The 27,362-nt window shown below is 34.8% G+C and overlaps 1 protein-coding gene across 1 annotated transcript in view; it reads right to left on the bottom strand.

The window, feature by feature from the left end:
• Noc1 (Nucleolar complex protein 1) overlaps positions 1 to 27,362 on the bottom strand; it is a 40,788-nt gene extending 13,426 nt beyond the window's left edge. The window contains exons 1-6 of the mRNA XM_089107617.1: positions 27,231 to 27,362; positions 17,932 to 18,864; positions 13,574 to 13,791; positions 11,010 to 11,157; positions 6,690 to 7,039; positions 5,174 to 5,464 (exon numbers count right to left, since the gene is read on the bottom strand). Coding sequence (XP_088963743.1) covers positions 5,174 to 5,464; positions 6,690 to 7,039; positions 11,010 to 11,157; positions 13,574 to 13,791; positions 17,932 to 18,858 — 1,934 coding nt within the window. The 5' untranslated portion in view covers positions 18,859 to 18,864; positions 27,231 to 27,362. The remainder of the gene's footprint in view (positions 1 to 5,173; positions 5,465 to 6,689; positions 7,040 to 11,009; positions 11,158 to 13,573; positions 13,792 to 17,931; positions 18,865 to 27,230) is intronic.

Genomic DNA, 27,362 nt, shown 5'->3' with positions numbered 1-27,362 from the left:
CCAGACTTAGCTAATCGGTTTTCAAAAGACAAGGCTCTTTTCCCCTACAGAGAAAAGGATTAATGTGATTAGCTAGTAAAAATAAGTCATAAGAGTAAACCAATAAAATAAAGCTGACTTCATAGAATGTAAATAACTTACAAGAGTGGAAACTGGCAGTAGTTCCACAAACAAATTACCAATGCCATCTAGCGTCTGTAGTCTCTAGTACATTGAAATTTTTTGTGTAATAATAAGGCAAAATTCCTATGATTGGAAGGATTAGTATAATAATAAGTATCTGATCTCAGTTTCTACAAGTAACACTATTACGAAGCTTGAAAAAAATTCCACAAGAAGACAAACGCAAGATGCTGATTTTTTTTTATTTTGTCGGAAAAACAGGTTCACTCATTTTTTCTCCGTCAACTTCGCTACAAATAGTTGCCACAATTCCGTTACATACATTTCAGAGTTCGTGGCGTTATTAAAGAAAATGGCTTTCAGCCCTATAATTCGCTGGACTGAAACAGCACCTCAAACGTCTATTTTTGCATTTGGGATTGTTCGTTGACAAATAACAAGTTTTTCTATAACACTTCGTGTGAATTGCTTAATTTTCACTATACAGTTATCCGTTATACTCTGTATTTACTATCTTTAAATGATAATTATAACATATTAGGAATTTAATTTTCTCTCAGTATTTATACTGCAGCATAGACACATGTTTTCTTTTATCTTGGCCACTCTATAAAATCACGCGGTAATGTGTCTCTAATAACTGTAATGAATAACGACAATGAAGCAAAACAAGAAAAGAATTTCACCATAGACGTCCGCTTCATCCACTTCAGTTCAAGAAAAAAAACAAAGCAAGGAGAACTAAAAAAAACAACAGAAAGACGAATCGTGAATAAAACTACATGAAAAGAGACAAAGTAAAAAAAAAACTTAGTGATGCAATAGGACTCGAGTGGACAAATTTATCAAGTAAATTTGTTCCATAGGAAGAATGTCTTGTTTTCTTTTTTTTTGGGGGGGGGGGGAGAGGGGAGGAAGAGTTTTTTAGGAGACTCTGAATTTTGTGCCGGGATGAGGGTGGGCCACATTTTCCTATTGTCTTTAGTAAAGAGTACACGCTATGTTTGTTTTCTTCATAATACATGTTTTCCGACAGGTTGCTATTGCTACTAGCTCAGTATAATTTAAATAGCTTGCATGAGGAAAAGTTTTTTTTTTCTTTTTTTTACATTATCAGTTTACTTGACCATCCTTGGGAAGTAAATGCCTGACCATTCTTTCATTCTTGATTGAAATAATACTCCGATACTAAACCAAGGGTGTACCCTCGGTTTAGTAGTAGTCCAGTACAACTAGTCTAGTTTAGTATTATCTTCAAAAAATTCAGTCAAAAATAGTAAATTGTGACATTCATTCTATTAAGGATCCTCTCCACTGTGCCTGGAGAAAGAGGGTATAGAGTAACATAAGAGAATGTTTCAAGTATTTTCCTGATCTTCGGAATATGCTGGGTTTCTAGACACTGCAACTGCTATGCTAAATCCGGAACAGCTTAATTCGATACCCTAAATTACTGGCATTGGTATGAAATGTCTACCTAACAAAGTGACTTTTTAACCAGGGATATACTTCGTTTTTGCATTCATGGAAATAATTATTTGGCTGATCAAAGTCAATTTTCTTGGTCCATTTATATATGCTGGCTTCAAGACCAAATTTATTTCGGTGGCGATTTCTGAGACAGTCTTGAGCATTTCTGCCTTTTGGATCAATGACGATTCCCTATCAAATTCAGATTGTTCAGCAGGAGCTTCAATGTGGGTCTTCGAAATATCATAAGACCTTGGAGTCTAGAAACATTTCAGATACATATTTTAAAGGCTAGAATATAAGATTAAGGAGGCTGCTCGCTATAATTTCCCAACCCCTTTTGGCGCAAAGGACTTTTGCATATGAAATTCGGCACAAATGGTTAGAAAGAAAAAAAAATCACGGCTTGACAGAAATCCCAATTTTAGCCAGTTTTGGTGGATTTTCGATACATACCTCCTGCAAAATAAAAAGATGTGAAGGTGCGTTACGAAAGTAACTGAAAGAAAATATAAATTTAGTTGACTATAAAGACTTGAAAATTAATAGCATTATGCGTCTTGTCCAGTTTGCAGCAAATATTGGTTATATTTTATATTCATGGGAAAAAATGTGTCCCCAGGCTATGAGCCTACCTATGGGAACAAATTTACTTGCCTTTCTAGCAAATTTATATAGGGTTTCTGAAAAATTATAATATCAGGAACTAGAGATGGCCTTGTCACATATCCATCGGGGGTGCTGGTGACAGAACAGAGTAAAGTAAACGAAGTATGGGCAAATCATTTCGAAAATTTACTCAACAGAGTGGTGTTCGAAGATCTATATGATTTTTGTGTACTTCGAGAAGGCCTTCAACTCCGTAGATCTTGAAAGCCTATGGAAGTTTCTCATCCATTATGGAATCCCTTATAAAATAATGACGATTATTATCGTCATGTATGAGGGTAGCGAATGTTGCGTCAAAACATCAGGAGGTCAAAATCGTTTCTTCTGGATTTTGTCAAGAGTAAAACCGGTGCGTTCTATCGCCGTTATTTTTTGTGATAATGATTGACTACATCCTGCGGATCACAGAGTCAGGAGGTATCAGATTAAGCCACGAAGTCCAGGTCAATGATATTGACTTTGCAGACGACATAGTAGTGCTTGAGTCAACCAAAAAGCGGGTTCAAGAATTACTAGACGGGGTCACGGTAAAGGCAAACCATCTTGGCCTACGTGTTAGTGCTCAGAAAACCGAATGAATGGCGACAAGTGGCTCTCCTCTCTCCGTTAAATGTGGCGACCTAGATGTTGAACAAACTGTCCAGTTCAAATGCATAGGACACTGGCTCGACAGTGAAAGAAGAACTCACAAGAATATGATAGGCAAATGGCGCCTTCAACAAACTACGTCAAGTATGGAGATCTCTGAGATTGTCTCTGCGCCTGAAACCACGCCTTTTCAACAGCAATGTTATGCCAATACTACTCCACGCAGCAGAAACATGGCATCTGAATCAAGAACAAGAGAGAAGAGTCCTGGCTTTTGAATATCCACTGGAATATCCAATGTTGAATATCCACTGGAATATCCAATGTTGAATATCCACTCGTCACAAAAGATGACAAACCAATCAATTCATGAAATGACACGACAACCTCTAGTAACCGACATCATCAGGGTCAGAAGGTAGAGATATTTGGGACACGTCCTGCGTATGGACGACCACAAGCTCAGTAAAGCCACTTTACACCGGTAACCACCAGGAAATCGTAGCCGGGGAAGACACAGAAACACACTGCGCCGGACCTACCAGAGGGATATACACAGCCTGCATACCTCCGTTCAACCAGAATGGGAGGCCATCACTGCATCAGCAAACCTGTGGGAAGATTGGCGACTCCTCCTGGATGGCCTGGGTGCCTCAGGAGGCGCAGGTGGAACTAAAAGTCTAGGGTAAGGTAAGGAACTTCTTATTGAAACACTATTACCAGGGTCGTTTTGCTGACAATATTTTGTCTCTTTGGGATAAAGGGAGTTGCTTTGAAAGGATTCTTACCAAATGTCAACAAATTCAATTGTACACCACGAGTAACCTTGTAACTGGAAGGTCCAATAGCACGTCCTTTCCTCGGTCCGTTCATTGCAAAAAAGGACTATGTACAATGCGCTTAAACTGCATTATAATCCTTACAACCATTAATTTCTGTAACACTCCTCGGAACTATTCTGACACCTTTAGACAAACATAGATTTTGTTATAGTTGTTATGACACAACCATTAATATCTGTAATACTCCTGGGAACTGTTTCGACCCCTTTAGAAAAATATACATTGTATTTTGGCTCTTATTTTCCTCTTTCCTCAATGAACTGTTTTCCTCTTGTAAATTGAAATACATTAAGTGCAACAAATGCGACGGCTATAGCCCAATTACAATCAGTTTTCATCTAAGAGAATGAGGTGTAACTTGGTTTAGGTGTAACTTGACTGAAAATATAGATTCGCTTGCAGTTACGTAACTATTCGATTAATTAGGTTTATCTTTCCTTTTTGGCTATTCATCTGGGGCCAAACAAATGCAGGTCGTCACGAATGGGGCGAGAACAGGACATAAGAAGGGATTTGAAGGAAGTTCAAATTAATTGGAGGGAGCAGAGTGAAGCTTTGAACAGATTAGGACGGGGGGAACATGCGCAGCAACGTTAGCCTCGGATGGCTTGGCACTGGAATGAGGAGTTAATAAATAGTATTGACCCTGCTATAAGTAAACCCTTCCCTAAATAAATTTAGGGAAGTTTGTTTGTTTTCAACGCTTTCACGACGCTCTAGAGAGTGTTGAAACATTGTTGTTTTTCCCAGAAGTAACAAGAATACAACCAGTGAGGTAATACTTGCAATCTGAAAACGTCAATTGAATTTCAAAGAATATTTGACCCATAAAAATACAGACATTTTGGAAATGACGATTAAATCTGGGCTCACACTGACACCACATTCTCCTGACACATGACACTGACAAGCTCAGGACAGAGGGCACATCCTTGTCTCACACCGAACTCGATGTCAAACCAAGACAAAAGCTCTCCAATAACTTGGCGGTAAGACCGTGTGCGTTTAAAATATGCCCAAATTTCCATAAAATAGGTTTTTTGATGCTCCCATTGAAATTTCACTGTCTCAGCAGCAGAATAAACTAAAGTTTCGCTTAGTAGTTTTAAATTTTGGATTAACGGTGTTGCATTAAAGTAACTAGTGAAATTGTTAGCTTTAAAATTACAAAAAAAAAATCCAGCCTAAATATGAAGGCTTTTTTTCAAAACATTTGACCCGAATATTATGAAATTTTCAGTTTGACGAAATCCAAAGGCAAATACACCTAGATGAGCCCTTTCTTTCTTAAAGTACTGGGATAAAAACATTAAGTTTGAAATGCGTACCGTACCATTCATTAAATCACAAGTTAAACATATCTAGGGAGACTTCTTTTTTCTTTACGCTTTAATGTTCATGCGAAACGCATGTTTTTTCCTTTTTAGTATTCCTTTTTTTACAGCCTTTTATAGAGACAAAATATTTCAATCTAAACTTACTTGTAAAATACAAGTTCATCAACAGGAAGTTTGTTAACATCATAATTAAGGTATTCTTCTGAGTTAACAGCTAAATTTCTTGCTCCCGTGGGTCGGTAAAGGCGTCTTCGACCAAGAACACGTTGAGTTCGGTCAGTCGTCTTAACTGCTTTAGGATTCTTAAACACGAATCGGTCAAGGAATCGCATCAACTGGAAATCTTGAATTGGATCTCCTGGATAGCTGATTACCTGACCTTCTAAAATCTGAGAAGCAAAGAAACTTGCGGATGGGTGATAATGATTTTGAATCCTGAAAAAAAACAGGACGTATTGGAACGAATAATACATTAGACAGTACAAAATTCTTATATAGAACGAAGAGGCCCAGAGGGAAAAAAGTTCAAACTTATAAAAGACACGGGGACCATGGCCTTAGAACAATCACTGTAAAAGCACTAGACTTAGAAATCATGAAAATCCCTAAAAATTAACCTACCCCTCCCCCCCCCCTAAAGCTTCAAAAATACATATATGGTAGACCAATATCTATCTCAGTATTGCATCATAAAGTGCATGAGTTAGTATAAGCGAAAAAAAAAATCAGCCAAAATAATCCACAAGAGCTGCCACTGGGCCGCACAAACATCAGCCAGCTTCTGACCCATAATGCGACAAATGTGGCCACTGTTTTAACAGAAATAATTGGGGATATGCTATTTTCCCTTTTTTTTCTTCTTTTTGTTTAAGGGGAGGGATCAAAACCCGGAAACGAAGCACTTTCAGGTCTGAAGTTTTACAATGTTCCTAAGGGGAAAATTTGTCACAAGCCCCCCCCCCCCTCCCTGATAAACTATGGAAGCGGATAACTCAAGTTATGAATCCAAAAACACAATTAGAAAACCAAATAGATCATTTTTGACAACGATCATTGCCAGGTGATTACTCATGCGATAAATTAAGCAAAAAAAGTGATCAATAATAATAGGCTACACGCCAGGTACTTAATAACCTCTTGAAAAATAGATAGAATTCCATTTTCATAAAACTGATGCACTAATAGTTAGAGTTTGATAGGCCGAAGCTACATAGTTTAGTTATTCCTCCCTCCACCTAACCTACAAACAGGGAAGTGCTATATCCAGACATTTTTTTCGCGGAGAGAATATGTTCTATGGGATTGATCTTTGAACGGGGAAAAGTAGTTCCTCTGTGAGAGGTGGAGGATGGAAAAATTGTGGAAGTTGCCAAAATACTGTGCGTATGCTGTGGGGTATCTACAGAAAAGTAACTCAAAAGCTCAGGGTTTTGAATTAAAAGGAACGATAAAAAGCACACTAGTACGTTAGAAAGAATGAAGGACATTTCTTGTTGGGTTGGTTCAAAGATTCTCCGTCAAAATTTAGAGAAATATGACAAAAACACAAATTCAAGGATCAAGGAGAGTCCCCTCCCCTTGACAAATCTGATGACCCCCTCCCCCTAACGTCTAAAGCTAACATTTGTTTATCAATGACAAAAGAGTTGCTACAACTTACAAACTCAGCTCCCAGATTTCAGACCCATCTGCTTTTGCATACGATGGATTCCTTGCAACTCGATCATACTCATAATTTTTTGATCTTTCTTTTATCGCAATGTTTTGCCGGTGAAGCCAAGAAGATACTTTCGGTCCTGTATCTTCATCCAGTTCCTGGCTTTCATTCTCGTTCAATTTGACATCAGAATAATGTTCGTCTTCATCATCTGTAAAAGCTGAGTCACTATTCGTTAATTCCGAATATTTTGGCTTTTCTACTCTTTGGATTAAAGTTGGATGAAGCTTCCGCAACTCAGAGATCAAACAGAGAATACCACAAAGTACACCTGGACTTTGCTTTTGGCCAACCTACAAGAGAATGTGAAATTTTTCCTTAAAAACTAACATTTTTAAAATACCCCGAAGCCCTGATCAACAGAGCAACGACGAACGAGATAATACACGCAATTTGTTTTGGATTTCCTGAGATAAAATGTTCGACGGACAATTACTGAATCTCAGGTGGTCTTGTTCTGATCCGATGAAGTCAGGAGTAAATAAAATAATAAGCACTGATCTTCTCATCTTTTTTTCCAAAATATAAGTCAGATCAAGGTCTCTTGATCGTCAACTTTTTATAATTTCCCTGAAATTTTTAGTATAAAGTAGAGAATATGGAATGAAGTGGGGTCTCTGCTTACTTGAGTTCCTTCCGAGTTCTTTTAAATATTGAAGTTTTTAACAGCACATGCATCTATTTCTCTCCTCACAAATTGAGGTTCTTAGGAAAGGTCTTGGAAGGAAGGGGGTCAGCTATCACAGATATGACTGCTTGTTGGTGGGAGGGGACGGCAATTTATGAAAATCTAGGTTGCGAGGATTTTTTTCTTTTTTAAATGAAGATACAAAAAAAAGGTATTTTTCAAAAACTAATGTAGGGGGATGTATTTTTTCCGAAAAATATCAAAAAAAGTTTTCTAAAATCTAAAAAGGGGTGATAGAATCTTGGGAGGAGGGGGAGGCGGTGCTACCCCTGTCCCTCTATTGGCACCCTTGTGGGGAGAGGGGTATGTGACTTTCAAAAAGGGGTGGGAAAGCGGGCAGAAACATGACAAAAATCAGATTTATAATTTTTTCTCCTTAAGAGAGGGAAGTAATTGGGCTAATGTTAATAAATAGTCCTTCAAGCAAGGGTTAGGGTTCATAGGATTATGAATCGGGGATTCTTTTTCCTAAATTTGCGACAATAGTGTTCATTGATGCTTCGGTTTATTGTAAGATGAGATCCAGCATTGAAAGCAACATTAAGCAACACATTTGAACTTTTATTGGCATTTGAAAAAATAATAAAATGACCTTGATGGAACTACTGTTGATGATTTCAAGTGTTATCAGGTTGTTCCCATCACGTACAATTTCCGTGCAAAAATTGCTCAATCTTTTATTTCTGTTGTATCCTGGTGCAACAGCCAATTTCAAAACTAAATGAGCTCCATTTACTGTTATTTTCTATTGTATTTCTTATGCAGCCAATTCTAAATATGATATTTTGATTTTCCATACGTAGCCACAAAACGAGACCACAGAAAAAGTCCAGGAATCATCTCAAACACAAAGTGATATAACACACAACAGATGTCATATTTCAATAGAAAAGGACACAGTCCCAAAACTCTTTAAACCGAAAAAAATCGGGATTCTCCACATAGAAAAAAAAACAAAAAAAAACAATAGAATTGATGTAATGTATCAAAGGTAGAAATATTACTTGCTTTCACTGGTTTTTCCAACCCCTTAAATATTAGACAGAAAGAAACGTCATACCATTCCACAGACAATTCTGCCATGAAAGGGGGATAATATGAGCGTTAGATCATTTATAAAGGCTGAATCAGACTCTATATAATATATTAAAGAAAAAAAAATCTGAGCCAGAATTGGCATAACGTATTTACAGTGGAAAATTTCACCATAAAGAGAGATCATACCCTCTTACCTTCTCATAAGACAAATAGCACAAAAAAATAGAAAGTGCGCACAATGCACAACAGATTGAAAACATCATACTAACGGGAGGGCACACATCTTCATCCTCAAATAGCAAAATAAAATCAAAGTGAATCATACATATAACATTAGACACCAGAATGTTTATACATGAAAGTTGGATTCTGCATAATATTAAGTAATATAGAAAAAAGTTTTTAGACTGAAAGTAAGGAGCAACATTAAAACTTAAAAAGAATAGAAATTATTCCGTACTTGGGGAGGACTACCCCTTCCTCACCCCTCGCTATTTACGTTAAAGTCTTAAAAAACAATTCTCACTTAAATTCCACAGCCCTTGTGTTTGAGCCGTCTTTCTGAAAGAACTGTGATAAAAGGTCAAACTTCAGCGTAAAGAGCGAGGGTTGAGGAAGGGGTAGTCCCCCTCATGTATGGAATAATTTCTGCACGTTTTAAGTTTGAATGTTGTTCCTTACTTTCAGTCGAAAAAATTACTTTTTTATTTAATTTCTGATCGTTTTTCAAATCATGCTAGGCAATTCCACCAACCAGTGTAAGATTTTCTCTGGAAAATTTGCCCCGAAAACTTCCCTTCCCATGGAAAATTCCCCTCAAAAAAATTTTGGCAAATTCCCCAATAACAAATACTATATGTGAACAATGGGCAAATTGCATAACTTATAGCCTTTTTCCCAAGGGCTATATGGGATCATTTCACCCCCAAAGACATAGTTATTGAACGTTTCAATTGCCGTGAATCGAATGGCTCAAAATTTTGGTCTGATGTATTTGGACGAAAAGGGTCGTGAGAGGGGGGCTTATTGCCATTCTATATTTTTGGTCACTTAAAAAGAGCACTGGAACTTTTGACTGTCGATTTAATGAGCCTTCTCCCAATCTCCTGGGACCATTGGTTCGATACAATCACCCGTGAGAAAAACAAAAAAAAAATAAATAGTAAATCAACACACACCCATGATCTTCGTTCTTGCAAAAAATACAAAATTCCTTATTTTAGTAGATAGGTACTTGAAACCTTTATAGTGGGATCCTAAGATATACAGAGTCTGACGTTGTGATTTTTGTTAAGATTGCTTGACTTTTTGGGGATGTTTCCCCCCTTTTTTGAAAATCAGACAAAACTTTTCAGGCTTGAAGCTTTCGATGGGTAACATTAAACTTAATGAATTTTACAGGGCTGTGGAGTCGATTATAAGGTATAACCGACTCCGAATCCAACTCCGACGCCAGACATTTTCAATATACCGATTCCAACTCCGACTTCATTTAGCAAAACTTTACTGAAACTCCAACTCCAACTATACGTCTCCGACTCCATAGCTCTGTTTTAAAGCTTCATTTAACTAAATTTTATAAGTTTTGGAACCGGCTAATAAGTTTTGGAGGTTACTAGATTTTTATAAGATTTGGAACCGGCTCCGGCTCCAATAGCCTATACTGATTCTGACTCTGACTCCATTCAGCAAAAATTTATTAGAAATCCTACTCAGACTCCAAAACTCCGACTCCACAGCCCTGGAATTTCCTATGGAAAAAAATAATTCTTTTGATGTACCGATTGCTATCAAATTTCGGTTTTTAAGAGTTTCTGTTACTATTGAACCAAGTTGTTGCTTACTTACATTTCGTTACTATGAACTGTTTGAAACCAAAAATACTAGATCAGAATTGGAACAACACACAATAGTATAAAATGTTACCGAACCTAACCAAAACATAACATACATGAAAACTTTATGGTACATCCTGATACTACAAAAAAAAATAACAACTCAGAATTGAGGTTAACCTCAAAATTTAGGTAATGCCAAGTTAATGACCAAATTTTACTGTTTTCATTGGTTAATTTTAAGAATGATCTTATAACCTTTTAACTAAATCTCTAAATCTAAAATTTTAACGAAATCTCATTTTGAATCTGTCTTAGCATGAGAGATGCAGAGTAAATATTGATTAGTACAGTTTCATACGAAATCTGGCTTCCCATTTCTCTTTACTGATCTGTTTTCATCAATGCTTTATTGTATGAACATGTTTTTCCACCCTTAGAAGAAGAGAAAAAGCGGTTACAACCTAATGTAGTTTTTATAAATAAATATGAAATCAGCTTTAAAAAGAAATAGAAATTAGAAAAAAAAAATAATTTGAGAGAGAATCAGACATAAAATTTAATTATCATTTGAATATTTTTTAGTAAATTACGGCCTTTTAGCCTAAAAAAGCGATTTCAATGGCAGGAACTGCCTCATTATCTTACTTGTCCCTGAAAAACTTGAAATAGCTATCAAGAAGCAGCAAAAGAATTATTTACCTGTAAGAGTCGCTTTACAAAAGCTCTAATTCTTTTAACATCATCATCAACTTTTAGTGCTTTGAATAATAGATTTAAAAACATAGTGATTTTGCTCGACTGTCCCAACTCTGGATCCAAAAGCTTCTTGTAAATGGTATTATAAAACCTAAAAAAAAGTAGAAATTAGTCATCATGGAAAACGAACTTTAACAGGATAAAAATAATAGAAAATCACACATAAGTTTAAAGCAAATTTTTTGGCTATCGCTACAATAGGTACCCATTGATCGTCTTTATAGAAAATCTTTAGATGGGGCTAGAATTCAAGAACATTTGTTTCTCTCTTTACGAGACTGAACTTTTCACGAAAATTCCCACAGAAATGTTTACCTAAAATTATCTTTTCTGCATTATCCACCCTTCCTTACAGAAAAATCTTTCAATTCACCAAACTTCTCATACCATGACTACCGAAAACATGCAAGAATGATTACCATGCATAGATGGAGGTTCCATAGTGGGGCCCCACCCCTTAACTTCGTACACCCAGCATGCTGCATGTCTTCTGACTCATTCAGGAATTATTAGAAAAAGTTCAATAATTAAATGCTAAACATTAAAATTAATGATGTTTATAAATTAAGTTACAGTATAAGATTTGAGGACTGTTTGCTGTGCAGAAAGCCTCCAGTCCTACTACATCTGCTACAACCAGTGCAACCACTAAAACACCTTCCCCGACCCTTTTTACATGACTACTTTAGGGGAGAGGGGGAGGAAATTGCCCTTTTAAAGGCACACATTGCGCACTCTTCTGTTCGAATCTTGTCTTAATAAAAGCATTCAAACTGAACCTAATTTAAATTATGTATGATAATGAATTTTGTAATTAGTAGTTGTTCTGTTTCTCTTCCTTCAAACAAACTAGGTCATTAGCTTCTGTCCTGCTTCATATGGAAAAACAAAAGCCAATTTAGTTATACACCATATGCTGTGCAGGGCTGCCACTGAGAGTCCAAGAATATCCCAAAGTTCATTCGCAAAAAATTCCCAGGGTTAAAAAAAAATAAAAATCCGAAGATACTAAATAGTTTCACCCCTGCATATAATTTAAAAATACCGTCTTTATTCTTGACAGATCTCTACTCCCAAGTTGTCCAATTATGTGTTGTTGTTTTTTTATGTACATTATCTGAAAAGTTACCTATGTTTACAGTTTGTGCTTAGAAGGCCTTAGTTCTTTTGTTTTAATGCATTTCACTTGAGAAAAAAAAAATTTCTTGCAGTTCCTTGAGAAAAAAGAATATGCCGAAAGAGTTGCACTGCTCAGAAAAGACAACAACAAAAGAAGTTATTGTTACCCAGCCCATCCTTGATGTCACTCAACAGCAATCAATACGTTGGGATATTTTCTGCTTCAATCGCAAGATTATTGACACACAATCTAAAATTTCTCTGCAGTTTATTTACCTCAACTTCAGACATTAACTCTGGGTATTGGGTAGCTAATGAAGCTACTGGCGAGTCCGTCACGTCTAATTTTGCTATCATGCTGTCTTTGTTCAATGAAAATCTTTTAGGGATTTCAAAATACATTTCCAAAAGAGCTTCTAAACTATGTTTTCTTTATCTCTTTTCTAGAAAACCTTCTCCAAAAAATACTCCCGTGACATACAAAATGGCTCTGCCGTCTTAATAAATGCCTTTTTTATGCCTTTTTCAATTATTCAACATCCTTTTTATTTAAAGACATTTTTAACAAAAATTATCCAAAAATTCGATTCAAAAAACGCAATTTTTTTATAATGTCTTTTTTAATGCCCTTAAAAATATGAACAAATGATTTAAGATCTATGATATAAATGATATAAGATCCTTACAGTTGCTTATATAGCATGGCTTAATTTCAGCCAATCTCATTGAATTCGGTACACTTTCTTAACAGAATAACTGAGGAATGATCTTGTACTCTGAAGATACTCATAGATACAGATTATGTAGTCTAAATGTTATGACTGAAATTCTATGTCCATTGCACCTTCTGAAGGAGCAATATAAAATATATATATATATATATATATATATATATATATATTATATATATATATATATATATATATATATATATCGAATGAGCAACCACATAAGCAATAACCTATATATATAGGGGTAACTTATATATATATAAGTTACCCCCTTTTATCATGTACTACACCTGAAAGAATAATACACCAGGCCCTTACACATGAGATAGCAGGAGGAGTGGCCCCAAAATGTCCAACGAGAATTGTCAGGACCTAAGTAAGTTTTGTTGCATGAATGGTTGTCTTTACAAGGACTGATGTGAACATGAATTCAACTGAACACCTCATGAAAGGATTCCCTTGCTTAATTGACCTTGACATCATAAAAAATAAGATCTGCTCTGTTTTTACATTGGCTTCTTAAATACTCAAAATAGAGCTAATAAGGCCAAATCTAACAGAAGTTTACAACAAATTTTACAACTTTTTAATATCATAAGAATCTGATGAACACTACATATTACAAATGTAAACACTGAAATACAGCTTGAGCTTTACCTGTCACTACTAGCCCCTTCTATTGAGCCAACAGTTTCTGCCCTGAATAGGATACTCAAGGCCTGTACAGATGAGTTGAACTGAGAAATATGAACAATTTTGTAAAGAGCATCCAAGTGAGGTGCTAGAGTTGCATTTGCGTCACTACCTTGGGTGAAAGGGTAAGCTCTATTGACCCCAGTAAGTATAGCAGCCATTATTTTACTGCTGACATTACTCTGAAAATAAATATAAGGAGACATTATTTAGGCTTCAAATGTTGCTTTCTCTCAAAAGGACTAGTAACATATTTCAAATGGGCATAAGGACAATCAAAGTAATAAGGGCTGTGACAAATAACTTGATTTGAAAAATCTCATACTACAATCATATCCACTTTGTAAGCCTTTTTATTGGCAAGGATCTGGTAAAATTGGCACTTTGCTAGTGAATTGGGATTTAAAATGATTTGACTCTCAAATTCGACAGGTCTACACATAATATGGCATTTTTTTTATGGCTCTTCAGCCTCTAGTTGATACCAGAGGAGAACAGTGGCACTTTCATTGTTCTCAAAAAGCCTTCCCAGTCTCATTCAATGCTTCTAAATACAAATTATAGCACAAGATTTTAAAATAGCAGAAAAACACTGCTTTGAAAGTATAAATGCCTATATCTTACTTTTATAATTTGTAGGCGCAATTAACATACAGCAACCAACAGCTAATCTTAAAATCTAAGATGCTATGCTTGTTTCCCTATACATGCAGCATCCCTTCAGAGATAATTACAGTTAGATCAGTCAGTTGGATTTGGATTCTTTCAAGAGAGTATCTGTTTCCTTGTTTTTTGCCTAAAAGCAAGCAACTACATCTCATTGCAGATTATATGCAGTCAGTTGGTTTCATCAAATATTACAAATTTCGTTTGTAGGCTATATAGTTTGGTAAGTATACCCTGGTTTGTCATGTGGCTTGAGGATCAAGTCAGAGCCTCCAGAAAAAGTTATTCTGTTGTTTTTTTTTGGAGGGGGCGATGGAGACTTAGGAATTTGGGGGAAAATGGTAAACCATTTTTTTCCAGTCCTTACAAAGCAGTAGCCAACATACTATGCTTGTCTCATATTTTCATGTATGTTGTCCAACAGGTTCTTTGGGTAGTTACTACATAATAAGCTCTATGGCTAAGTACAAGTACTAAAGCTGCCTATTTAAATTTCTTTTCCCAGTTTATCAGAACAAACTATAGAGCAAATAATTGGAAAATTATGGGCAAACAAGCCAGAAAAGTATATTTTTACTTAGCAGACCTCCACATGGAATACTTTTGACTTAAGAAGTTATTTTTCAGTATGCTGCAATCACTAAAACGAGTCTTATCAATATATGACCACTTCTTCAAACAGAATATGTTTTATTTACTAAAATAGGAAAGCTAGCATAAACATGTAAAAAGTAAAACACCTAGAATCAATGGAAGTGCAACCACCTCCTAGGGGGGGGCGTGAAGAGGTTTTTTTTTTGCAAATCATTATAAAAAAAATGAAGTTACTTTTTGTTTTTAGCTTTATATTTGATGAGGGCTGCTTCAAATTAGGGCAATAAGTCATGATCCTTAAATACTCCCCCTCCCAGATTTTCAAACTGGGTAATTTTTTTTATGGGTACTCATGCTTGTTAGCACCCTGATAACTAAACTATGTAAACAATACAGGAAGTGTGTAGTAGCTTAATAAAACCAAATGGTTGGGCATTTCTCCAATTTGTTATCCATCTTCATATGTTCAACTGAAAATTCAACAAAATTATGATTTCTTGGGGATTAGGAACCATTACAACTTGTTATGCAGAACTACTTAATGTGATCATTGTTTATCCACTGGATAAATCTGTGGTTTATCATTTCTTAATGTCAGATTTATGAAATTTGGTTGTTATAGTTTTTCTTCTAAGAGCGTTTTAATTTTTTCAGAGTTCTTTTTGAGTGTTGTAAGCTAAAATAAAGCAAAAAAACCATAATTTTTGTACTAGCTTAGACTATGATGATTTTTTATGAAACACCAACAATTCAACCAAAAGACTATAAATAGTTATGCAACAATTATGTGTGTTAATAAAATATAGCTGTATTTTTCACACATAACAACAAAGCACAAAGAAGCTGAAATTTACAAACAGTAATCCTGAGCAAACAGATTGAAAAAATGAATATTTTATAGCAAACTCAAATATATAATTCCAATGTATCTTTTGGTGCTGAGCTTAAGAGGGAGTGGTACCTCAAAATCATTTTGCAAGCCTCAGCATTATCTCTATCACAAAGACAAAGGGCTCATTAGCAAATTCTCCCAGAAGACTAGCTTTCATCAAAAGCTAATGAGAAGCTGTGGTTTGACTATGAAATTTGACTAGAAAGACAATAAAATTTTGTGTAACCTTGCAACCCAAAGCAATTTCAAAAGGCTTATCCCCATACATTTTTATGAATACATGTAAAACACAGAGGCTACTAAACCTGAAAACACACCCAATTTCTACAGCACCAGAGACAAATTTTAGGCTGAGATAAGCATGTGATTACCATGTATATGTAACTAAGGTTCATGCATACCTGCATACAATGGACTCTTTTCCAAGGACTTAACACAATGAAATGCTTCCTGAATAGTGAGCTAGGAATTTAATAAATAAGTTTTTATTCCAACGAATAAGAAAAATAGAGGGTAAGCAAAAAAAGAACTGACAAATTAACAATTAGTATAATTTAATATTTCCCAGTACAGTCCTAAAATTGATGGTGAAAGACAGACTTAATGCATTGACATTAAATGCCTACAGGCATTTAATATTAGCTAGTATCTAATCTAACTTAGGTTGTTGTGCTGGTACCTCTTCTTAACTTTGCTGTTACTATACCTTGGGAACTTGAAAATATTCATTGAAAAATACATTTTGAGCAGGCATCAAGAGTATTAATATCAGAAATGAGCATTTTAGGCCAATATGATTAATTTTTTCCATAGGTACCTTTTGAATGAGGGGAGGAGGGATTCATAATTTTGACCAATCATCATTTCAATTAAAAAAAAAGATGAAAATATGATACGTAACATTGTTGATATGATTTATTTATTTTAGGCAATTTTGCTATTTTGAGATGACTTGAGCTGATTTTAGCAGGAAGATGCAAATAAAAAAGCCTTATCACATTTACAAAAAGAGAAATGGACATAAAACCAAAGGATCTCAGCAATTTTTCAAAAAATGAGAGTGCCTGTAATTTTAAACAGTGAGAAAAATACCCTCTCCCCCTCTAGAGTGAAATGAGGGATGACTGTTTCCTAAAAAGACATTCTTTGGTGCTCATGAATCCCAGCCCCCATCCCCAGTGAGGATTTGACATGTGCACATCTGTGGCACCCACCATTCAATATTTGTCAATTCCTTGTATGAACAATATACCTATTGTTTGCAACCAGTAAATATTTATTTTTAGAAAAAAAAAACAAGCCAAGAGTTGTACCTTATTTTCTCCTTTTCCTTTGATAATTTAAACATCAAACTACAGCTGCAAATTTCAAAATCTTCCTTGGGAATTCACCAGAGGGCTTTTGGTAATGTATCTGATATTTTTTGTAAACTGATATTTCCCTTTCAATAATTAGTATTTGCAGGGCTGTGAAGTCAGAGTTGTGGAGTCTGAATATTAGTAAATTTTGCTAAACAGAGTTGGAATTGGTATATTGAAAATACCAGGAATCAGATATGACTTATAAAATTTAGTTGACATATTAGTATTGATATGAAATACTTGCTTGTCCTACCCTGCAATTGATGTAGTTTTCCATCCAAACCAGCTGAGATACAAAAACACTGGTAATACACCAATAGATCACCAGACACAAAAAAAAACCATGATCTTTCCTCTACCATTTGATTAGTACATTAAAATTGAAGTAGCAGCATTTTTTTATATGCAAATTTTCTGTAATCTTTTATGGAGTTAATAAATTTGGCACCCGAGCCCAGGCAAACATGCAGGATTTTCTTTTGAGGTCAGGGGGGGGGGCAATAGACTAATGAAAAAGCAACTTCATTGGTAATTTGAATAAAAATTGTCATGAAATTCAAGAATTTCAAGACTTATTGAAATTCAAGAATTTCAAGACAAGAATTTCAAGACTATATATATATATATATATATATATATATATATATATAATCAGCACTAGGCTTCTAGTCAGATCTATAACCATCATTGCATGATAACAGCATCTGAGTTAAGCTCAAATTACAAGGCATTGGCTGTTGCATACAGTCAGTACAATTGGGCAGCAGAGATACTAAAGCATTTAATATATTACAGTAATTCTTACTCACCTTTTTAATAAGTGACTTGAAAAATGAAATATAGATCAGCACTAGCCTTGTAGCCAAATCACTATCATTTTGTGACAACAAAATCTGATTTAAAAAGCACAACCCAAAATACTGTGTCTTGGCTGTTACATTTGATCTATACAAAATCCTTTCAACTTCAGATGCAACAACAAGCTTCATATTTGGATGTTTTTTCACTACAGTTTGCAAATGACTAACAGCATAGGATGCTGTTGGTCTATGGGGATCACCAATTTTGTTCACCAACTGTGTTAAAAGCTCCTGTTCTTGTTCTGGACTTTGTACTAGCAACACTTCTAAGCAAGCAATACCTTTTTTCTTTACTACATCAATTGGATCTTTTAAAAGCTTTTCCAAATTTTTTATAAAAAGACCATAAACACTCTTCAATTCCTCTTCAAAGATAAACAATATGAGCACTTTCTTTTTGTCACTTTTCTCCAGATCCTTAGCAGTCTTTAAATTTTGCTTGCTAAATGGAATTAATTTTCTCTTACGTGGAAGTAATGTACTTGTAAATGCTTTTAACAAGGCATCAACTGACTGCATACATTGTCTTCTAGCTTTTAATTCAATCATCTTGATCAAAGATTTTATTGATGAAATATTATGAACAGGAGCTTCATTAATCAACAGTGCATATGCATTGATTTTGTCAACTGATGTGCCTGATTGAAATACAGTTTTGATCCAATTCGTTTCTGATTCACTCATCCCAGAGCCAGTCCCAGCATTTTTATACAATTCTAGCTCACGAATATAGCAGTCCTTTGCTTCATTATAAAGGGCAGACAGATCAGAAATTTCTTCTTCTTTGCTAATGCCAAGCTTCATCAAGACTGGGTCATCATACCATGGCCCTTCTAATTTGACAACATGGCCCAAATTCTTCTTCCAATAAGCCATGGGAACCTAAAAATAAAACTTTACTTAAGTTTTCTGATTTATATATTTCTTTTTTCTTAAATCTAGCATTTGATAGAAACAATAGGCTACACATTTCTCTGTTTTGAAAATGGATCATTTGTTTAACTTCATCATCACCTTAGCATATAACACAATGAACTCTCAGCATACTCATGAATTCTTAAAAATAATCTTCTTTTGAAATTGACACTATTAGAGAAATATGCAGTTAATACGCTTTCATTTTGGACAAACACATTTTGATCTTAATCATTTTCAAAAAGAAACACTGATTTTTGCTGTTAGTGATCCTTGTATTATTTGATTGACATGCACATCTAAGCTTAAAGCTGTTATGGTTAATAAAAACCTATTTATTACATTTTAGCTCATTATTCATGAAGCATTTCATTGTGTTAAGTCCTTGGGGATGAGTTTATTGTATGCAGGTATGGATGAACATTAGTTAAAAATAGATGGTAATCAGAGGCTTATGTCAGCCTAAAAATTTTGTCTGGTGCAGTAGAAATGGGTGCCTTTTGAGGCTTGATAGCTTCTGTATTTCACATGCATTCTTAACAATGCACAGGAATCAGTCTTTTGAAACTTCTTTGGATGACTTTCCCCTATCCCCCACCAAATAGTTTGACTAAAATTATTTATTTTGTAAACAATGTTTGATTTTTTTTACCACACACAACAACAACAAAGGAGTTTTGGTTTTTAATCATTGGTCTTGGGGCATTTCTATAAGAAAAAATTTTTTGTAAAAATCAAGTTTTTGGATAAAAGGAAGAAAAGCTTTTGATGATGTTAGGATTAACCAGAAAGCGGGGTTGTCTGTGGTTGGGGTGGGAGGATGTCGTAATGAAAGATTTAATGGAAATGGGAACTTCTTGGGAGGGTGTAAAGAGGGAGGCTTTGAATAGAATTGGAATGAAGGAAAAGCATGCATAGCTGTGTTTACCTCAGGCAGCTTGGTGCTGCAGTGAGTTGTTAGTAGTAGTAGTAAATTCAAAGATGTAGTCAGGCTTTTTACCTCTGCAGTTTTCTGTAATTATTTTTTGGGCCATTGTTGTTTGAGACAAAAAGAAAAAAAATATCATGTACAAATTATGGATAGTCAGGAAATTCAAAGAGGATGTAGTAACTTAAAGGATAACTGTATCTAGTCCATTGTAACTTTTTTTTACTTTATATGGCCAAACTAGTAATAATTCATTGATCAGTCTTGCCATAACTTGTAAAGCTGTCTTTAGCACAAAAAGTGAGAAGTTTTATGGTTTTCTAAGATAAGGAAAACATTGGCTTTAGACCTAGTATTGGCTAGATCTAGGAAAGTAGGTATTGGCTTTTAGCTTCCTATCATTTATTTGGATCTCTTATCCAAGCTTTAAACGTTGAGCCTTTTGGGTGGCCAGACAACTCTTCTAATCTGTGTTCTGGTTGGTTCAGGAAAACCACTATCCATAACATAGGTCCTGTCTCCAAAGGCCTAGCAGGGACCCTAAAACCTTTGTTTGTTGTTATGCTTGTTGCAATTGGTACTAGTGACATTTGGAATAAGGGGGATCTACAGCTTTCATGATGTGACTCTGCAAGAGACATGGAATCTGTTCAGTGAACTTGTTGTGAGATTTGTTTTGTGGCAATGTTGACCTGGGTAAACATTGACAATCATTGGGACTGTATTGTGAATGACCTGAAAGGTGTTTTCTGTTTCTTTTAATCATTATACCCTCTTCTTCTTCTACTGTATACTGTATATAACATTGGCTGCTCTGAACAAGCAACAACTGTTGCTGGATTCCAAACAGCTTGTGGGGATGCTGTGCCCATGACATTATAAGATTCAATTAACACAGAAATTAAGCCTATTTTATTATGGCTATGCTTTATGTGGGACCATCAGGGGGAAGAGAAAGTGTGATCTGTTAGAAAATCAACCACAATATTTGGTATCTAATAAGGAATAAGAAATCTAATCGTAACTTTCCAATTAACTCACTAATGAATAGCTAAGAAATTGGCATACCTTTAGAATCAGAATTTTACTCTGAATCAAAATACAACATCCACTAGTGTTGGAAATTAACTTCAAACCCCCTCCCTCTTAATTTGCAAATATATACCATGCATTGTAGTCTATATATGCAATGAATTTTGCATTATTTTGACACACTGCTTTAAGAAAAGAGCAAATTACAGAGAATTCTAGTGCATATATAGCCTACAACTCATGGTATATTCTCATTCTAAAGACAGCCTTTGTCTTAATATAAAGAAAGAAAATGATCAAAAATGTGTTTTTTTAAGGTCAAACAAGAATACTGAAAAAACACACAAAGTGAATATTTCAAGAGTACAACTGCTTCTCTTCTTCAGCACGAACAAAATAATATATTCAAGGAAAATGCCAAAGAAAAAACCCAACAAAACAAGCATAGAAAGTCAATGTAAAAAAAAAAACAAAGTAAAAACAAAAAAATAAAGATAAATTAAATTCAATAAAGCCAAAAATTATAAGAATGAAAAACAAATACATAGCAACCATAAAGCAAGTGATTCGTCAATGTCTGCAAAGTGCACAAAATCCACAAAATTAGAACTGCCATCAATTGATACTAGCAAACAACTGAGAAATAAAAGAAAAAATTCATTCATTCAGAACAAAACAAACCAGCAATTAAATAAGTTGGAGAACTATGTCAACTAATTTCTGGTTTTAGTAATTACATTCCTTGCAAACACCCTTTGAGACCTAAGGGGTTGTTGACATGTTTGATTATGTGATTGGGAAGGTGGTTCAAGGTATTTCAGGGATTACTAAGTATTGGCTTCTCTTTTGAGAAAACCAAATATGACTCATTTATTCTTAAATCAACAGAATCTCTGTTCAAAGTTAGATCCGAATGTTGGTATTTAAAAATTTCAACAGTTTCTCTATAGTGCTGGATAATACTTTTGTCATGTGAAATTAAGCTAGCTTGGTTAAATAAAACAGTATTGTTTCAGGAGATCAAAGATGTGTTCTGCAAGGGCAGAGTCAAATTTTCTGATTTATAAATTAATTGAGGTAGAGTGCTGTGTTAATTCATCTGTAAGCTGTTGTGATCTATTGTTCCTTACAAAAATATTTTTGATGATTTTCTTTCTTTATATTATAGCAGGCTCCTGTGGTTTAAGAAATTATCCTAGCCTATGTCTATTTCTTAGCTATCTTATTAGTGACTAAATCAGAAAATTTACTTTTATTTTATGAGCATATTTTCTTGAGAAAAGATACTCAACTGCAATTTTACCCTAGATTTTAGTATAATTCTAGTTTAGGGGCTTTTAGCTATCTTTGAAAGTAGTAGATTTAGGTGAATCAAATTTTCAGGAATGCAGCCAGGAGACTTTTTGATCTCCTGGGAAGATATTTTGAAGCACCTACATCCATGCTCTCTCTCTCCAGAGGGCACTGACCTTTGGGAGCATAATAACCATAAATCACACTTGCCAGTGATGGGATGATCCTATAGTCCCTGGTTAGTTAAGATAGTGTGCTGACTGATCAGATGAGTCCTAAACTAATTCCCACCGCTTGTTGCAGTATTCCTTGTCAACTCATGATTTGAATGTTTCAATACTGGCATAAGAGACTGTTTCCTGGTCAAACAAGTTCTACAGACTCATCAATTAGAAAAGAATTTGCTATATAGCGTTGACTAGGCACGCTTCTTGAAAAAAATTTCATCATGTTCTGTTGTTCTTTAAGAGACATCTGATTAAAAGACATTAGGATAAGTTTTTTATGGTTGAGCAGCTTGAATGCTAAAATCGTATCTCCTCTCTTTCTGCAATATTTCAGTGAATATAAATTCAATTTTTCAAGCCAGGAGGGGCAGGGAATGTCATAGAAACCTTGGATGCAGTTAGTTGTATGTCTTTGAACTGATTCTAGAGTTTCTTGGTCAGATTTATTATTTTGGTTGACAATACACATACCAACCTCTAGCTTAGGCTAAATTAAACCTTTATAAAGCTTTGAAACAACTGAGGGTGAACAACTACTGAAAGTTCTCTTAAATATACCAAGAGTCTGACTAGCCTTTTCTCTAACAGTCTGAGCATGCAAACTAAACTTTAGCTCTTCATTAAATAATAGACCCAGATCATAATCAGCATGACTAATGACAATAAGTTGCCTTGTTTTGTCCATTGACCCAATTGAGTACTAGTGTCTTGGGTTTTCATCCATTTTGATAAAATTCTACTTTAGCCATTTTTTAATAATAATTAAATAATAGACCCAGATCATAATCAGCATGACTAATGACAATAAGTTGCCTTATTTTGTCCATTGACCCAATTGAGTACTAGTGTCTTGGGTTTTCATCCATTTTGGTAAAATTCTACTTTAGCCATTTTTGGCTATCTTGTAAAGGGGTTAGGTTAAGAAAATGGAACTTTCAGGGATGGGTCTACAGGCTAAGGTTTGTCTCAGGAAGGTATTTTCAAGTACCTATCTCCACTCCTTCAGGGTTGCCATCAGTGACACTTTTTTCTAAAGTGGCACTTTTCAGGAAATATGACACTATTGTGACAATTTTTAGTAAAAGTGGTATTTTTTTCAAAGTAGCACCTTTTTTACAAAAATAATTTTTTCAAAAAAAAAACTGGAAGGAAGTCAATGTAGAAGGATTAATATACTTTTTTCTTTCATTTTTCCATCTCTGTTTTCAGATTCAGAAACACTATTGCTATGTTTATGCTCCTTCATGTTAATCATAAATCTTATGCTTCATCACATTGATAATAAATAAAAGCCATTTTGGAAACATGCTTATTAATCACCAGCAAAAAAAGGATTGGATGCACTTCCTCCTTTTAGCTATTTTCTGGTCATGAAGTTCTGAGTGTAATAAGTGATAATTTCCTTAAGTTTTGTCTCCTGTGTACAGCACACAAAGGATATTCTACAGTTTTTGCCAAATAAATTATTTGAAAGAGTTAGTATCTGATCAACTATTAGTTGTATTTACCATAGGGTCATCAATAGCTGCAATCTATGTTCATAGCATTCTGTTCAGTATTTTCATAGAAAAGTTTCAAGTACCCAAATGTACTATAACAATCCAGATAGTCTGTTGTGTGGAAAAACTGGATGAACAACTCTCAATGTAGATGAGTATTGCTATCCCTTTTTTCCATTTCCTCAAAAGAAAAAAAAGGCTTGGATGGCCTTTTCTCTTTTCTTTCCTTTTTACACTATGAGCAAAGACTACTCAGAACAAAAAAGAGAAATAAGTACTCTGTGGGATGAATTCCCATTTTATACAGTAAGCACCATTTGCACTTTAGCGGGTTTTAAGGGGAGGGCTGGAAAGTTGACAAGAGTGGAAGTGCTGCACAAAGCAGAGAATCATCACCACTAAGTAAAAGCAATGTTACTTTTTTGTAGTTTATAGATGGCATTAGAGCCATCTTTTCATGTTTGAAAATTCAAAGATGCAGAAAATTGTGTGAAGGTGGTCTCTAAGCAGATTGGTCAATGTTTTCAATTTGAAAAGCTTGTTGGTACCAGCACAAGCAATGCAAAGCATTGTGAATGGCAAATTTTTGGAAAATTACACTTTTTATACAAAATTGACACTATTTTGCCACCCAAGTGGCACCAAAAAACCTGCTGAGTGGCAACTCTGCACTCCTTCTCCCTCTAGAGGATCCTGAAATTTGCCTACATGATATTGAAATTAAAAAAAAAAAAAACATTTTGCCTTAATTTTCAGTTTCTTTTTCTCTGGCTTTAGTTTGGAAAATACAATTCCTGTTATTTGAGTAGAATTTTAAGCCATATCAATATTTTTTCTTCCAAATTTTGGAAATGTGGTAAAGAGGCATTGAGTGGTGTAAGTCAATAATATGAACTGCAAAAAATTTACTGGAAATGTATTTGCATATCTTTAAAGCCTTATAAATTAGGATTGAGTCAATTTGTGAATCTGTGAACAATTTTGTTGTACTTCATTTAAGCAGAAGATCTATTTTGCAAGGTTTCACTTTTACAACACATAGATTTTTAAAGGTCAGGACCCTCTAGAGGGAGGAGTGGAGGTAGGTAGCCTACTTCAAAAGATAATTTTTTTGCAAATCATATTATTGACTTACAAATAAAGTGAATATACCACTTGATGCCTTTTTTTATGCTCATTACAAATCTAATAATTACTTCTATTGGAAATTCAAATTTAAGCCCTTTCTGAGCTCTTGAAAATGGTAAAAATATAAAAACCTAACCTAGGTACCTTTTCCCCCCTCCCAAAAAACAACACTTTAAATATTGCATACACTTTGGTAGTGTATATTGTATACACTGTTGGTAGTGCACTTTCAAGTGAGAGTCCAATTCTGAGTGGTGTGCCACAGGGTAGTTGTTTGAGCCCAGTGTTATTTTGTTTGTTTGTCAATGATTTGCTTGATGTATTTTGTCACTCCACTGTCAAACTGTTTGCAGACAATATAAAACTGTATACAAGTGTTACCTTGCTGGTAGATGTCACCCTTATTCAAGAGGATCTGAATGCCCTAAATGATTAAACAGTAACCTCCCTTAGTGAAAAACCAGTAACCTCTACCAGCGTGGATGCGTTTAAGTCATCAGTGGATAGAGAGTGGCTCAACAAACCGTGGTGCACCATTTGGGACGCCACAAATGATGATTAACTATCATCACTGAAGCTGGCGGACACAGGATTCGTCCTATCGCTAGCAAGTGCGATTTAAGGTAATTTAAGGTAATGATTGGTGTAAATTGAACTCCATGTTTGTAAATGATCAAAAATGTTTTGTACTCCATTACTTTTCAAAAAGCTCAACTTATCATTATTTTCTTGGTGATACACCTGTTACATCTTCAGAGTCAGTAAGGAATTTAGGGATTTATTATCCACTTTGATAACCATTTAAAGTTTCACAAGCATGAGTCAATAATTTTACTAAATGCTAATTACAGTCTGCTTTGGATTAAGAGAAGTTTCATGAAATTTAAACTTCACACTTTTAAGACACTATACAAGACAATAGTACGCCGGGTGGTAGAATATTTTTCCTCTGTGTGGTATCATACATGGAAATGTGACTTGCAGCAAATTGAAAGGGTTCAACATTGGGTGTCAAAGTTTGTGCCATATTTGAGCCATTTACCATATCAGCATCAACTGGGGTGTTTGGGACTTTCTTCTCTGGAGTTTTGATGGGATAGGATTGACCTGATCAATACATTCTCTATTATGAAGGGTGTTGATAGGCTAATGTGGACTGGGCTGATTTCTTTAAACTTAGTCATTACTAAGCCCCTCAACAAAACTTGTATAAACTGTATCAGCCTCAAGTGCACAAGCAAATACGTCAATGTAGCATTATTAACCGAGCAACAAATCTTTGGAATAGTTTACCTGATACCATAGTTTCTCTGCAAACAGTGCAATCATTTAAGAGTGCTCTTGTTGAAACTGAGTTCTATGAAAAACAGTTTCTGTAACATAGTTGTTGCATAGTTGGTTTTTACTGATGAATATTTTTTTCTTTTATTTTTCATTTTGTGTTTTGCAGTATTGCTGTTTGAGCTGTTATTTTTTGTGTTTGGTATGTGACAAGCATATGGTTTCCTCCTTTACTGAATAAAATAAATAAATTAAAACCATGCTATACATTGTATTTCTCTACAGTGGTGTCTTGCATCATCCTGTCAAAATGGGTTTTTCATTTAATCTTCAGTTTGAGATATATACAAGAATGGGTATAGGCCTATCAAAGGAGTACCTGCAAAATTTATTGTTACAATTTTCATTTAGGCTATCCAACTTAATTGTGGAAAGTCAGTGCTTGTGGATTAAAAAAAAGGATTTATTATGAAACAGTAAGTTTAAAACAGATGTTTTAAGCCTTTATATACCCTATATATTTTTATATTTTTGTCACTTTCAAGAGCTCAAAAAAGGGCTTAAATTTAAATTTTCTATAGTAATGATTATTATATTCGTAAAGAGCATAAAAAAAGGCATTGAGTGATATATTCACTTTATTTGTAAGTCAATAATATGATTTGCAAAAAATGTCCCCTTCAAAATACCTTCCCATGACATTCTTCAGCCTGTAAACCCATCCCTGGAAGTTTTATTTTAGTAACCTAACCCCTTTCCAAGATAGCCAAAAGTAGAATGTTACCTGTTTTATTTCTGATATTAGAAGGTAGGCTAGCTTACATCATTAATGAAAATAGGCTACTAGGATAAAGTCGGGCAATTAAAAGGAATTTAGCCTATATAGCAAAAGGCTTTCTTTTTTATAATGTTTCTTTGAAAAGAGTCAGTAACCTAGAATTTTACCGGTTTAGTTATTGTTTAGGCTATGTTGTTGTTGTTTGTTTGGTGCACTCCAGGGCAGGCTGTTGTTTAGGCTAAATCTTGTAGGGAATTTTACATGTGACTAACAGTCTTTTCTTCTTCATGGCAAGAAAA

The sequence above is a fragment of the Artemia sp. Qi Xiang Cuo genome, chromosome 2 (genome assembly GCF_049724085.1).
Source record: "Artemia sp. Qi Xiang Cuo chromosome 2, ASM4972408v1, whole genome shotgun sequence".
Taxonomy (NCBI): Eukaryota; Metazoa; Arthropoda; class Branchiopoda; order Anostraca; family Artemiidae; genus Artemia; species Artemia sp. Qi Xiang Cuo.
The sequence above is the reverse complement of the archived record's forward strand: the minus strand, read 5'-3'. Positions and strand labels throughout refer to the sequence as shown.